At 45.4% G+C, this 12,426-nt stretch overlaps 1 protein-coding gene across 3 annotated transcripts in view; it reads left to right on the top strand.

Annotated features, from left to right (window-relative positions):
* The first annotated feature begins 524 nt into the window (after positions 1–524).
* npr1a (natriuretic peptide receptor 1a) overlaps positions 525–12,426 on the top strand; it is a 42,275-nt gene continuing 30,373 nt past the window's right edge. For 2 of the 3 annotated variants that reach the window (XM_044172057.1, XM_044172058.1), the window contains exons 1-5: positions 526–941; positions 5,061–5,807; positions 8,745–8,935; positions 9,321–9,434; positions 10,846–11,005. In XM_044172057.1, coding sequence (XP_044027992.1) covers positions 5,093–5,807; positions 8,745–8,935; positions 9,321–9,434; positions 10,846–11,005 — 1,180 coding nt within the window. In that variant the 5' untranslated portion in view covers positions 526–941; positions 5,061–5,092. Of the gene's footprint in view, positions 942–5,060; positions 5,808–8,744; positions 8,936–9,320; positions 9,435–10,845; positions 11,006–12,426 lie in introns of all 3 variants that reach the window. The other variant, XM_044172059.1, reaches the window with a different exon arrangement.

Genomic DNA, 12,426 nt, shown 5'->3' on the forward strand with positions numbered 1-12,426 from the left:
ACTTCAGTAACAGTAACTAAACTAACTGCAGTAACAGCAGTAACAGTAACTACAGTAACTGCAGTAACAGTAACAGTAACTGCAGTAACTTCAGTAACAGCAGTAACAGTAACTGCAGTAACAGTAACTACAGTAACTTCAGTAACTGCAGTAACTGCAGTAACAGCAGTAACTGTAGTAACTTCAGTAACAGCAGTAACAGTAACTGCAGTAACAGTAACTTCAGTAACTACAGTAACAGCAGTAACTGTAGTAACTGCAATAACAGCAGTAACTGTAGTAACTACAGTAACTACAGTAACTACAGTAACAGCAGTAACTGCAGTAACAGTAACAGCAGTAACAGTAACTTCAGTAACTTCAGTAACTACAGTAACAGCAGTAACTGTAGTAACTTCAGTAACAGCAGTAACAGTAACTGCAGTAACAGTAACTACAGTAATTGTGGGAAGGGATTCAAGAGAAACCAACTGAATAGAAACTGATATTTATGGGATGTCGCTTTAACAGAATGACAGCTGTGATCAATACACGCACGCGCGCGCCCCGGGCCTCATCAGGGTAATTGAATATTCCCTCTGCAGACTCACAGGGGGCAGAGACACGCGCGCGCACTCGCACATTCAGCATTATCGTGACTGCCCCCCCAGTGCGTGCATGGGTGCGCGTGTCCGCCGGTGCCTCTCGGTGTGTGGACGGTCAGACCGGAGCTGTGCACCGACATCAGACCTGGAACATTATCGGGACGTTTTCCCTCGTTTTCTTTTGACTGTGTCGGGACGGACGGACGGACGGACGGTGAGCCGCCGGTGAAACCCGGACAGACCCCGGTGCTGCTGCTGCTGGACTTCTCTTTTTCGCTCCGGTGTGTTGCTGTGGAAACATCCGCCAGCTTCTTGTGAACATGCAGCTGCAGGGAGCGACGGCCTGAAGCTGAGCAGGTAACCAGAACATTTCGAACTTCTCACCGGGATCAGAGGCACTTCAGGGGCCGGTCACAGGATCCTGGTGCTCGGATCCTCAAGTGTCTCGTTGTTTGCTGAACGCTTTCCAGTCCCGCAGGTTCGGGGGGCGGCCGGCGCTGTGGCCGTCTCCTCCCCGGTTCATCGGATTCGGTCGGAACGTTTCTTGTCCAAATGAAAGCTTTATTAAAACGCTTCAGACCACAGAACAGTGCAGGACGGGACGTAGTGCTGCAGAAGTACAACAATAACAGTACAGCATGTGTTCTGGATGTGTATTATAGATCAGTACAGTAAATATCACGTGATAAACTCCACCTGAGGAAACACTAAAAGACCTCACAGCAATATTAAACTCTGACAGAATATTAGAGCTGAGTTTATAATAACTGACAGCAGACTGTGACAGCTGTAATATTATAATGTTAATAAACACAGTGTGACAATGAAGAAAAACAGAAACAAAGTTATGAGTTAAAGAAAAACTGGCAGAACAACAAACTATCTGAAACTTAACTTGTGTATTTTAAAAACTGAGATCCAAACGTGTTTTCTGACGAATACAGAGTTCGTTCATTGACCAGAACTGAACAAGGCAGACAGACAGGCAGGCAGAGAGACAGGCAGACAGACAGGCAGACAGAGAGACAGGCAGACAGGCAGGCAGACAGAGAGACAGGCAGACAGGCAGACAGGCAGACAGAGAGACAGACAGAGACAGAGAGACAGGCAGACAGACAGGCAGAGAGAGAGAGAGAGAGAGACAGACGGCAGAGACAGAGAGACAGGCAGACAGACAGACAGACAGAGACAGAGAGACAGGCAGACAGACAGGCAGAGAGAGAGAGAGAGCAGAGAGACAGGCAGACAGACAGGCAGAGAGAGAGAGAGAGAGAGAGAGAGAGACAGGCAGACAGACGGCAGAGAGACAGACAGACAGACAGACAGGCAGACAGACAGGCAGACAGACAGGAAGGGAGACAGACAGACAGACAGAGAGAGAGAGAGAGAGAGCAGAGAGACAGGCAGACAGACGGCAGAGAGACAGGCAGACAGACAGACAGACAGACAGGCAGACAGAGAGACAGGCAGAGAGACAGAGAGACAGGCAGACAGACAGGCAGGCAGAGAGACAGAGAGACAGAGAGACAGGCAGACAGAGAGACAGGCAGACAGAGAGACAGACAGAGACAGAGAGACAGGCAGAGAGAGAGAGAGAGAGAGACAGACGGCAGAGACAGAGAGAGAGAGAGAGATAGCAGACAGACAGACAGACAGACAGGCAGACAGACAGACAGACAGACAGGCAGACAGACAGGAAGGGAGACAGACAGACAGGCAGAGAGAGAGAGAGAGAGAGACAGGCAGACAGACGGCAGAGAGACAGGCAGACAGACAGGCAGACAGACAGGCAGACAGAGAGACAGGCAGAGAGACAGAGAGACAGGCAGACAGACAGGCAGGCAGAGAGACAGAGAGACAGGCAGAGAGACAGAGAGACAGGCAGACAGAGAGATAGGCAGAGAGAGAGAGAGAGAGACAGACGGCAGAGACAGAGAGAGACAGAGAGACAGACAGGCAGACAGGCAGACAGAGAGACAGGCAGGCAGACAGAGACAGAGAGACAGACAGAGAGACAGACAGGCAGGTGTAGGAACTATTTTCTCTCTGCAGATAGTTCCTACATGACGCTGCTCACAGCAGACCTGTGGATTTTCTTGAGTAACTTGTTGTTAATGGCGTCGCCTGTCGAAACGATCAAACAGGTGCGTCCACTGATGCTTTACCTGCTCGTAAAATCTCCACTGCGTCCGCGGCGTCTAACGTGTCTCTCTCTGTTTCTCTGCAAACACCCGTTAATATACCTCATCTGCAGTCGCTCTACTGAACGTTAAAGCAGTCACTGTTTTAAAGTCCTGATCAAATGCTTCACATTTTCCATATGATATATTTTGTCCCAGTCCCCGATACTGGTCTCGGTTGCTGGTCCCCTGATCCGTAAAGGTTGGGAGCTCCTGTTTCAAAACACTGAACATGTTCAGAAACACATGAGCTCATGTTGTCTGGACCTTTTCAGAAAATGTTCTTTCCTACAGTGTTCGTACGATGTTAAATAATAACTACACTGACACTCGCAGCATGTTTCAGACCATATATATATCTATATATATATATAGATATATATATTTATTTCTATAATCTCCAGCTGCAGTCAGGCAGCAGTGTTTCGTGTGTTATCTGCATGTTCTTTACTCTGCTGCTGTTTCGTAACAACACTTACATAAGACTGAAGGCTGCAGGAGAACAATGGCTCATACACACTAAAACACATGCACACTAACACACACACTAACACACTAAAACACACACACGTGTTGCCTCCTGTTGGTGTTAAGTGAACGTAAAGTTTGCATTATGTGCTCATTCATTCGGGGCCGTGAGGACTCTCAGTGTTTGAATCCAGGTTTTTGGGAGATTTGAATAGAAATACTTTTCAGCCAACAAATAAAAGAGTCAGTATTTCTCACCCAGATTCTGAAACCTGGCAGAGTGAAAAGGCTTTAAAACAGCATTTAGACGAGTCCCTGAGGGGCCCGGGACGATCAAAGGGATAAAGAATACAAAAGTACACTATAAAATAATATAATCTACAGCGGTGTGAAAAAGTGTTTGCCTTCCTGATTTCTTATTGTTTTGCATGTTTGTCAAACTTAAATGTTTCAGATCATCAAACAAATTTAAATATTAGTCAAAGATAACACAAGTAAACACAAAATGCAGTTTTTAAATGAAGGCTGTTATTATTAAGGGAAAACAAAATCCAAACCTACATGGCCCTGTGTGAAATAGTGATTTCCCCCTAAACCTAATAACTGGTTGCTCCACCCTTAGCAGCAACAACTGCAGTCAAGCGTTTGCGATAACTTGCAGTGAGTCTTTTACAGCGCTGTGGAGGAGTTTTGGCCCACTCATCTTTGCAGAATTGTTGTAATTCAGCCACATTGGAGGGTTTTCGAGCATGAACTGCCTTTTTAAGGTCATGCCACAGCATCTCAATAGGATTCAGGTCAGGACTGTGACTAGGCCACTCCAAAGTCTCCATTTTGTTCTTCTTCAGCCATTCAGAGGTGGACTTGCTGGTGTGTTTTGGATCATTGTCCTGCTGCAGAACCCAAGTTCGCTTCAGCTTGAGGTCACGAACAGATGGCCGGACATTCTGAGTTTTATCCAAAGGACGGACTGAATTCCCCTAAAAAAAAAATTGGCGAGCCACCAACCAAACTCTGTACAATTTGAGAATTTTTTTAAAATCACAAAATTGTATTTGTTCATTTAACTGTTATATATATCTAATTATATTTTCTGTAAATTGTATCTCTGTATATGATGACCTGGCGTGTAGTTCTAGTGGAGAATACTAAATTCCTTTCATTCTAAGTAATTTTTTATTAATTATTTTGCCTCAACACTATCACATTTCGTATAAAGATATATAAGCCTTTAAAAATGTGTCTCCTCCTCTTCATGCCAAAGTTTCAGAGATGTTTCAGAGGACATGTCCTCAGCGGCAGCCATGGCCGCCAAATGTTTTTGGTTAATAAGTAGATTTATCTAGTTCACTTACAAACGAGTATTGCTGCCAATGAGAACCAAACACGTTTCAGGCATTGTGATTGGTTCACTTACTCTACAGTTATGATCTTCATCATCCACAGACATCTTACACCATCGTTGTGATTTAGTTCTTTGGCAAAAGCTTATTCCTTATTCATATTCACGCACTACCTAAGCATTATTTAACTGACAAATATCTCTCTTGTAGCCCAGTTATGTCCATGATCTCCATATTTGCGACCCTCTGTGGCCCCACATACACACACGGGCCCCATATGGAGCTAATGGCCAGCAGTTTATGGAGCCCACGTGGACACACTGGCTGAGTTCCCAGAAATCCCAGCAGCTGCTGAAGGGGATCCATCATTAATTATTCTAACAGGCAAAGCTTTTATTGTGAAACTGGAGGAAAAGTTTGTCCTCGGTTTAATTCAAACAAAGTTTTATCCTTAATTCATGTTTGTGGTCTGTTTTTCCCTGCAGTTCGTCTGAGAACTGTTAGACTCCTCGTCATCATGCTGTCCAGGTGGCTCCGCCCCTTACTGCTCCTCCTCTTCTTCCTCATCGAGTCAGCTGAGTCCTCTCTCTCTGCTGACAACACCACAGAGGATCTTCAGGAGGTGACTCTGGCAGCCATCTTGCCCCTAACCAACACAGACTATGCGTGGGCGTGGCCTCGCGTGGCGCCGGCGCTCCATCAGGCAGTGCGGCGGGTGAACTCAGACCCCTGGCTTCTACCGGGCCTGAAGCTCCAGCTGGTTCATGGCAGCTCTGAGAACCGTGACGGCTTCTGCTCGGACTCCATTGCGCCACTGGTCGCCGTCGACATCAAACTCTCCCATGACCCCTGGGCCTTCATCGGCCCCGGCTGTGACTACTCCTCCTCCCCCGTCGCCCGCTTCACCACCCACTGGGACGTTCCCATGGTCACGGCCGGCGCCCGAGCCATCGGCTTCGAGAGCTACGCGTCAGTCACCAACACGGGCCCCACCCACAAGAAGCTGGGCGAGTTCGGTATGAGGATCCAGAAGACGTTCGGCTGGCGGCAACACGCCATGCTCATCTTCAGCGACAAGAAGGACGCCAACGACGACCGGCCGTGCTACTTTGCGGTGGAGGGCCTCTACACACTGCTAGGTAAAAGCAACATCACCATCCGCGACCACATCATCGAGGCCGACAACGTCAACTACAAGTCAGTGGTCCAGGCTATCCGCGACAATGGCAGAGGTCAGACGCTTCAACTACTTTCACTGTGTGGTTTAATTTGATTCTTCCTCTTCTTTACTTCTCTCCTTCATTCAGTAGTTAGTGGTCAGAGAGAACGGCTGAGATTAGACGCTTCAACTGCTTTCTGTTTTAGTTTCTCTCTGAGGTCACTTCACTGCTTTTTCATTCCCTTTGACTCGTCTTGTGTTTTCCCGCCTCACTTTCCTCATTCTTCTTCTCCTTTCCCTTGTTCCTTCCTTCCTTCCTTTTCCCTCCCTGTTTTCTTTGATTTTTTCTGTCTTTCCTCCTCCTGCTGCTGTTTCTCCTCGTTAAATGATGGTTAATTATTATTTGATGTTGTGCTTCAGTAGTTACTGACTGATCTGTGTGTGTGTTCAGTGTGTGTGTGTGTGTGTTACACACCTGTAAATAATCAGTAACTGGTATTTACAGCAGAGAGGAAGAAATTACTCTAATTCTCTCTCTTTCCTCTCTTTTGTTTCTTCTTGCTGTTAAACAATCTGTTATGAATGTGAAGGCTTTTATTCTGATACAGCTTTTAAAAAGGTGACATTTCATGGATTCACTCACAGGGTTGAAGTAAATCCATGTGAATCTTTCATATTTAGTTAAACCCCGCCGACCAATAACCAGCTGTTCTGACAGAGCTGACCTCTGATTGGACAGAGAGGCGGAGAGTCCAAAATTCCTGTCAGAGAATAAACTGCTCCAGAGAGCTGGTTTACACACAGGAGGACATCTTACTGATACAGTTTTTAATAAACTCTGGACACTCAGTGTCACGTTAGCCACCGAGCTAACTAGCCTTTTCAGTAACATTTTATTGAATGAAATAATGAACCCTCCTGAGAACTAAATGTCAAGTAAACAGAGCAGTAGAGAGAAACCAGAGAGCAGCTCAGAGAGAGACTGTGACTGACTGGTATTAGCATGTTCCTGATTGGCTAGCGTGTTAGCTGTTAGCTCACCAGTTACAGTAGTTCATCAAAGTCACCAATGTGTCTCAGTTCGCGCCCTTCTGTACTTTCACTTGCTATTTTGAGTGCATAAGTGCGTTCACGTTGACAGTTATGACAAAATGCAGTGCACTACGAGTACCCGGATGGTGTACTCATAACAGCTGGTGTGGAACGCTGGACACCTCTCACACTTGATGGTCGCCATCTTGGCTACGTAGCGCAAGGGTAATGGTTCATTTAGCAGCCTGTAATGATTTGGTACCGCAAACGTTAATGTAAATTCTAGCTAGCTAGCTAGCTAGCTAACAAGCAAGTAAAAGTAAAATCACGTTCAAGTTTTAATGTTGTCAAGTGAGCAAACAAGCCGGCAGATATTATGGCCGGCGACAATTGCAGCCATTCGCCATTAAAAAGAAGAGAAGAAGAAGAAGAAGCGGTCAAATGTTGCGATAAGTGCACAACAGCTGTGTTCGATCTGAGACAACACTACCTGTCGAAATTTACACACTACGCAAGTAAGTACATATTGTACATGGTGTACTACAAGGAAGTGTACTAACGTAAGTATCCGAATTGAGACGCAGCTCAAGACAAATATTTCACAAAGATGTGCAGATGAATTTCACGGTGACACTTCCTGGTGTGAGAACATGGAGTCATTCAAGTCTGAAGGGCTCATCCTATAGCGAGCAGGAAGGAGATCAGAGACTTTTCAAAATAAAGTGTCAGACAGGCGGACAACACGCACACAATAATTGCTCCTGTTGTCCTCTAACTGAGGCCATCTGGTACCGCCGCCAACGACACTGAGAGTAATTACCTGTGTGTGTGTGTGAGTCATTTTGGTTCAGTTAAAAACACAGTCGACTCTTACAGAAACAAACAGACTCAGTGCCACTTTATTAGGAACACCTCAGGGACTGAAAGCACGTTATTGGGGGTTGGGAGGCCAGAAAAGGTGGAGGCTTATTTATATATGACAAGTGTCTGATGTGTTTGTTAACGCGCATGTAATTTATTGCTTAATTCATGCATGATAGTTACACTATAGTTGGATATTTGACCTTGTTTATAATAATAATTCACACAAATGAAACCATGCTGTGATGTTGGCTGCTAATAAGTCAGATATCAACTGTCAGTGTGATGCCTGTCGCTCAGTCCAGCTGCTGGTCGTCTGCTTTCCAGTAACGAGTACCATACAGCTCCATGAATGTAGTGCAGGAAAAATGTATATATTCTATAGTTCCCTCTGAGATGTAGTGGAGTACTAAGTATTATTAAGTCATTTAGTACTTAAGTAACATAAAATGGAAATACTCAAGTAAAGTACAAGTACCTCAAAATTACAGTACAGTTGGATAGAAAACATGAAAAGACTGTCGGGATACGTCCGAGCTGGGAATCAGATCAGCTGAACCTCTGACGTCACACCTCAAGCTCAAGCTCGGTCAAACTCAGCTACAGCTCGTTGGGGGTCTGTGATAATCACCATGGTGACTGACGAGCCGAGTGATGAGGTCATCAGTGAGGGACAGTTAACCTCTGAGGAGGAAACTGGACACTGAATCTGCAGAGATGAACACAGAGTCAGACCACGTTTACAGTCTGATGCGTTCACAAGGAAAAATCCTTTCAGTTCGGTTAGAGACAAACTGTTTTATCACTGCGAGGAACCTTCTCCTTTATTCCGCTCATGGATTATAGATGTATTAATAAATGTGATATGGCGCCTCCACTCAGTCAGTGGTCAACTATAAAATAAAAGTGAGAGGGCGCCATCTTAGATTCGGATGTCCAGTTCTTAAAATACATGATCCATTCTCTCCTCCTTCCTCGATTCCTGTCTTTTCTTCTTCTACAGTTTCCTTCTGTTTGTTCCTCTCTCCTCCTCATCTTTTCATCGTTCCTTCCTCCATCTCTTCTTCTTCTTTCATAAAAAATACAGGTTCTTATTTCTTCTCTACTTCTTCTTCAGTCGTGTACCTGTGCTGTCCCTGGGACATCTTCAGGACTCTGATGGTCCAGTTCTGGAGGGAGGGGGTGGAGTTGGAGGACTACGTCTTCTTCTTCATTGATCTTTTTGCTGAGGGTTTGGGGGGGCCTGGCCCTGTCCGGCCTTGGTACAGAGGAGACCAGGACGACTTTGCCGCCCGCTACACCTTCAGGGTGAGACACTAATCTGATGCTTTTACTGTTGTTCACACCTTCAGAAGCTTTTTACTGTTTTTAATATTAATAATAACACTGACTTCCTGTCACAAGTGTTAAAATCCAGTTAAAGAGACCAACAGGACTGCGAAACGTACATGATCAAAATTTATTTGGTTGGTTTGTTTTTAATCAGTAAACTATATTTTCTTCCTGTCTGTCTCTCTGCCTGTCTGTCTGTCTGTCTGTCTGTCTGTCTGTCTGTCTGTCTGTCTGCCTGTCTGTCTCTCTCTGTCTGTCTCTCTGTCTGTCTCTGTCTGTCTGTCTCTCTGTCTGTCTGTCTGTCTGTCTGTCTGTCTGTCTGTCTCTCTGTCTGTCTGTCTGTCTGTCTGTCTGTTGTCAGAGTGTGAAGGTGCTGACCTACCTGGAGCCTCAGAATCCAGAATATCTTCAATTTGTTGAAACTCTGAAGAACGACGCAAAGGAAATGTTCAACTTGACCATCAAAGACTCTCTGGTAGCAGACGCACTCACTGCCATACTGTTTTATTACAGCAATATTCATGTTAGTATGAAAGATGGGATTATTATTCTTACAGCCAGTAGGTGGTTTGAGGGGGGACGCCATCCCCCTTGTTAGCAAAATGACCAAAAACCCGTCCCCCTTGTTGACCTGCTCAGAAGCTGCTGTGCTTCGTCTCGTAGCGGCGCTGCTTTTAATACTCGCCACGGTCTCTGAACATGTGAGACGTCCTGGTGTCGAGCTGCCTGGGGGGACACTGAACACGTCAGAGTCCGTTCTGGATTCAAAGCTCTGTTTCCGCTGTCTACTTTTCAGAGCTCGCCATGTGAAATGATTTCTCCGACTCGTCTCTCCCTGTGTGTGCGTTCCTCACTCACTGACTCGCCGGCCGCTAAACCGACGCCGTAAAGGCTGGAAAAGCTGCGCCTTAAATTACAAACGCTCCGTCAAAATGTAATAATTCTCTAATTCTGTAATGTTCTCTGCAGCAGACGGGGGAAAGAGAAAGTGCGGCAGCAGCGCGACAGAGGCCGGCATAAATGAACAGTTTGGAGCATAAGTGCCCTTGAATGCTCATAAACTTCTTTGTTTTTTTGCTGTTTTGACTTATTTTTTCAAATAAAACAAATCTTTGTGCAACAAATAGAGTGTTTACGTGATAACGTAATAATTATACATTATTTTAGTAAATACTCCTAAAAGTCAGTTCAAGTGTAAAAAATAGGCTACCTGGAAGAAGAGATTTACAAATCGCCCACCAGTTTATAAATGAAACTATATATTTGGGAGGCATTTTTGAAGATTAATGTCTTCAGTAGGAACCAATGGGCTCGGAGAGCAGAGACAGGAAGTCAGACAGTATTCAGAGACGGACTAACGTATTGTTTGTTTGGGGCTGTGTTCAAAATCACACACTAACATCCTGAGTCCTGCACACTCAGTCAGTGCGTACTGCGTACTACATGAACGATTAAGTATGCGATCACCAGCAGACTGTTCACACTGCAACACGTCTTCTCTACATCAGCTGACCGTATCGATCACAATGTGACCGCTCCGAGCTGCCGCTGAATGAAAATTGATTATCACAAATGTAAATCAACATCACCTCTTCCCCTCAGTGTAATATTTTCCAGTATTATTTTAAGGCTAATTAAAGAAACGGAGGAATAACGGTGGTTCGTGGCTGGCCTGCCGGCTGGCTCGCCGGCTGGCTCGCCGGCTGGCTCGCCGCAATACTTGGAGCACATTTTGAAATTTTCTGAAACTGCCAATATTCGAAATCTACACAGTTGATTTCTCGCCTCAATACTCAGAAATTCTTGCTAATCTAGTTTACAGGATAATAGGTCAGCTGTTTGAAACAGAATCGTGCAGGTGAAGTGACCTGATGTCTCTCTGTCAGTATAACCTGATAGCTGGAGGTTTCCATGATGGAGTGATGATGTACTCTCAGGCTCTGAACGAGACGCTGAGCGAGCAGAGAGGAGGACCGGGAGCAGGAGGAGTCCAGAGGCCCAGGGGAGACGTGGTGACCAGGAGGATGTGGAACAGAACCTTCCCAGGTGAGGACAGATGTCTTGAGTTTCTTCGTCCTCCTCTTTTCTCACGTGTCTGTTATGGAAAATATTTCGGACTCATGTGGGAAAATGCGGCTCAGTGTTTTCGGCCAATCACAGCGCAGAGATGGATGAGAACAGTCAGGATTAAAAATAATTTCCTTCATCAAAAAACCACAAAGAACAGAAATATTGCGACAGCTACAATAAGAAACAGAGTCGGACTGATAGTCGGCTGCTAATAAAACACAAAGTATCTGAAAAGGACCACAGACTGTGGGCATTACTGCATTTTATACTGCGTTTCTTCTCTGCTACAACTATAATAAAATTTAGTTATGTTTAAAAAGAGAGCCGAAGTCCTGACGCCACTTCCTGTCCAGCTCCTGTACCTGAACACATGATGCGTTCAGGATCTGATCCTGGACCAGCGGCCTGATGAAACACGAGCCTCATGTGGCTCATTTTCTATTTCTGTAAAACATTCAGAGAGAACTCGAGTCTCAGCGCTTGGTCCATGTTGGATTTTGGGACCGTTCGGCCAATCAGAGGGCTCGGAGTGGTTTCCTGTCCTGGTCGGGGGTTTGAGTCCCAGACGTTCTGTCTTCAGGTTCCCAGCTGGTACACATTTAGACTGCGCCGCTACGCTAACATGCTAACTCCCTGCTGACACACACTGCAGCCGTGAGAATGTGTGTGTGTGTGTGTGTGTTCAGTGATGGACACAGTGAGTAGAAAAACAACAGAAAGGAAACTGTCAGTCTGGTTCCCATGGTGACCTCACAGAACACGGAGGCTCCTGATTGGTCGGTCAGGGCTCATTAGGTAATGGACGGAGCGAAGTGATTGATTGGTGGAGCTGAGAGCGGAGAGAAGCTGGTTTCTCATTGGAAACATTAAAGTAACTTCAGATGATTCATTGTTGACAGCTCTGAGATAAAAATCTGACACAAACAAACATCAGCTGATTTCTACTGGATTTATTTCCCGAACGGTCTGCTGGTTAACGCTCCTCCGGTGTTCAGAACCGTTTCTGTTGGTGATGGAGTCAGACAGCTGTTGGACCTGAACCTGAACCTGAACCAGGACGTGTGAGGCTCCAAACACAACCAGGAAACAGCAGTCAGTGAACACGTTTACCAGATCTGTTCGTTCAAAACGTTTAATGTTGAGAAAATGTGAGCGCTACTCCTGCATCAGATTTATTATGATTTTATTACTGAGCTTTAATGGCAGTGTAATAAACACTGCGGTATTACTGAAACACTAATGGCACTTAAAGTCACATTTAGTTTTCATTGACAGAGACCTTTATACTTTATAACAGATAAATATTACATTGACATCTTAGATTCAGTGTGTTTTACCTGAGCGACGTGCCGCGGAGTCTTCCTCAAGCTGCAGTTACAACCTCCACCAATCAGAGC

The sequence above is a fragment of the Siniperca chuatsi genome, linkage group LG17 (genome assembly GCF_020085105.1).
Source record: "Siniperca chuatsi isolate FFG_IHB_CAS linkage group LG17, ASM2008510v1, whole genome shotgun sequence".
NCBI classification, from domain to species: Eukaryota; Metazoa; Chordata; class Actinopteri; order Centrarchiformes; family Sinipercidae; genus Siniperca; species Siniperca chuatsi.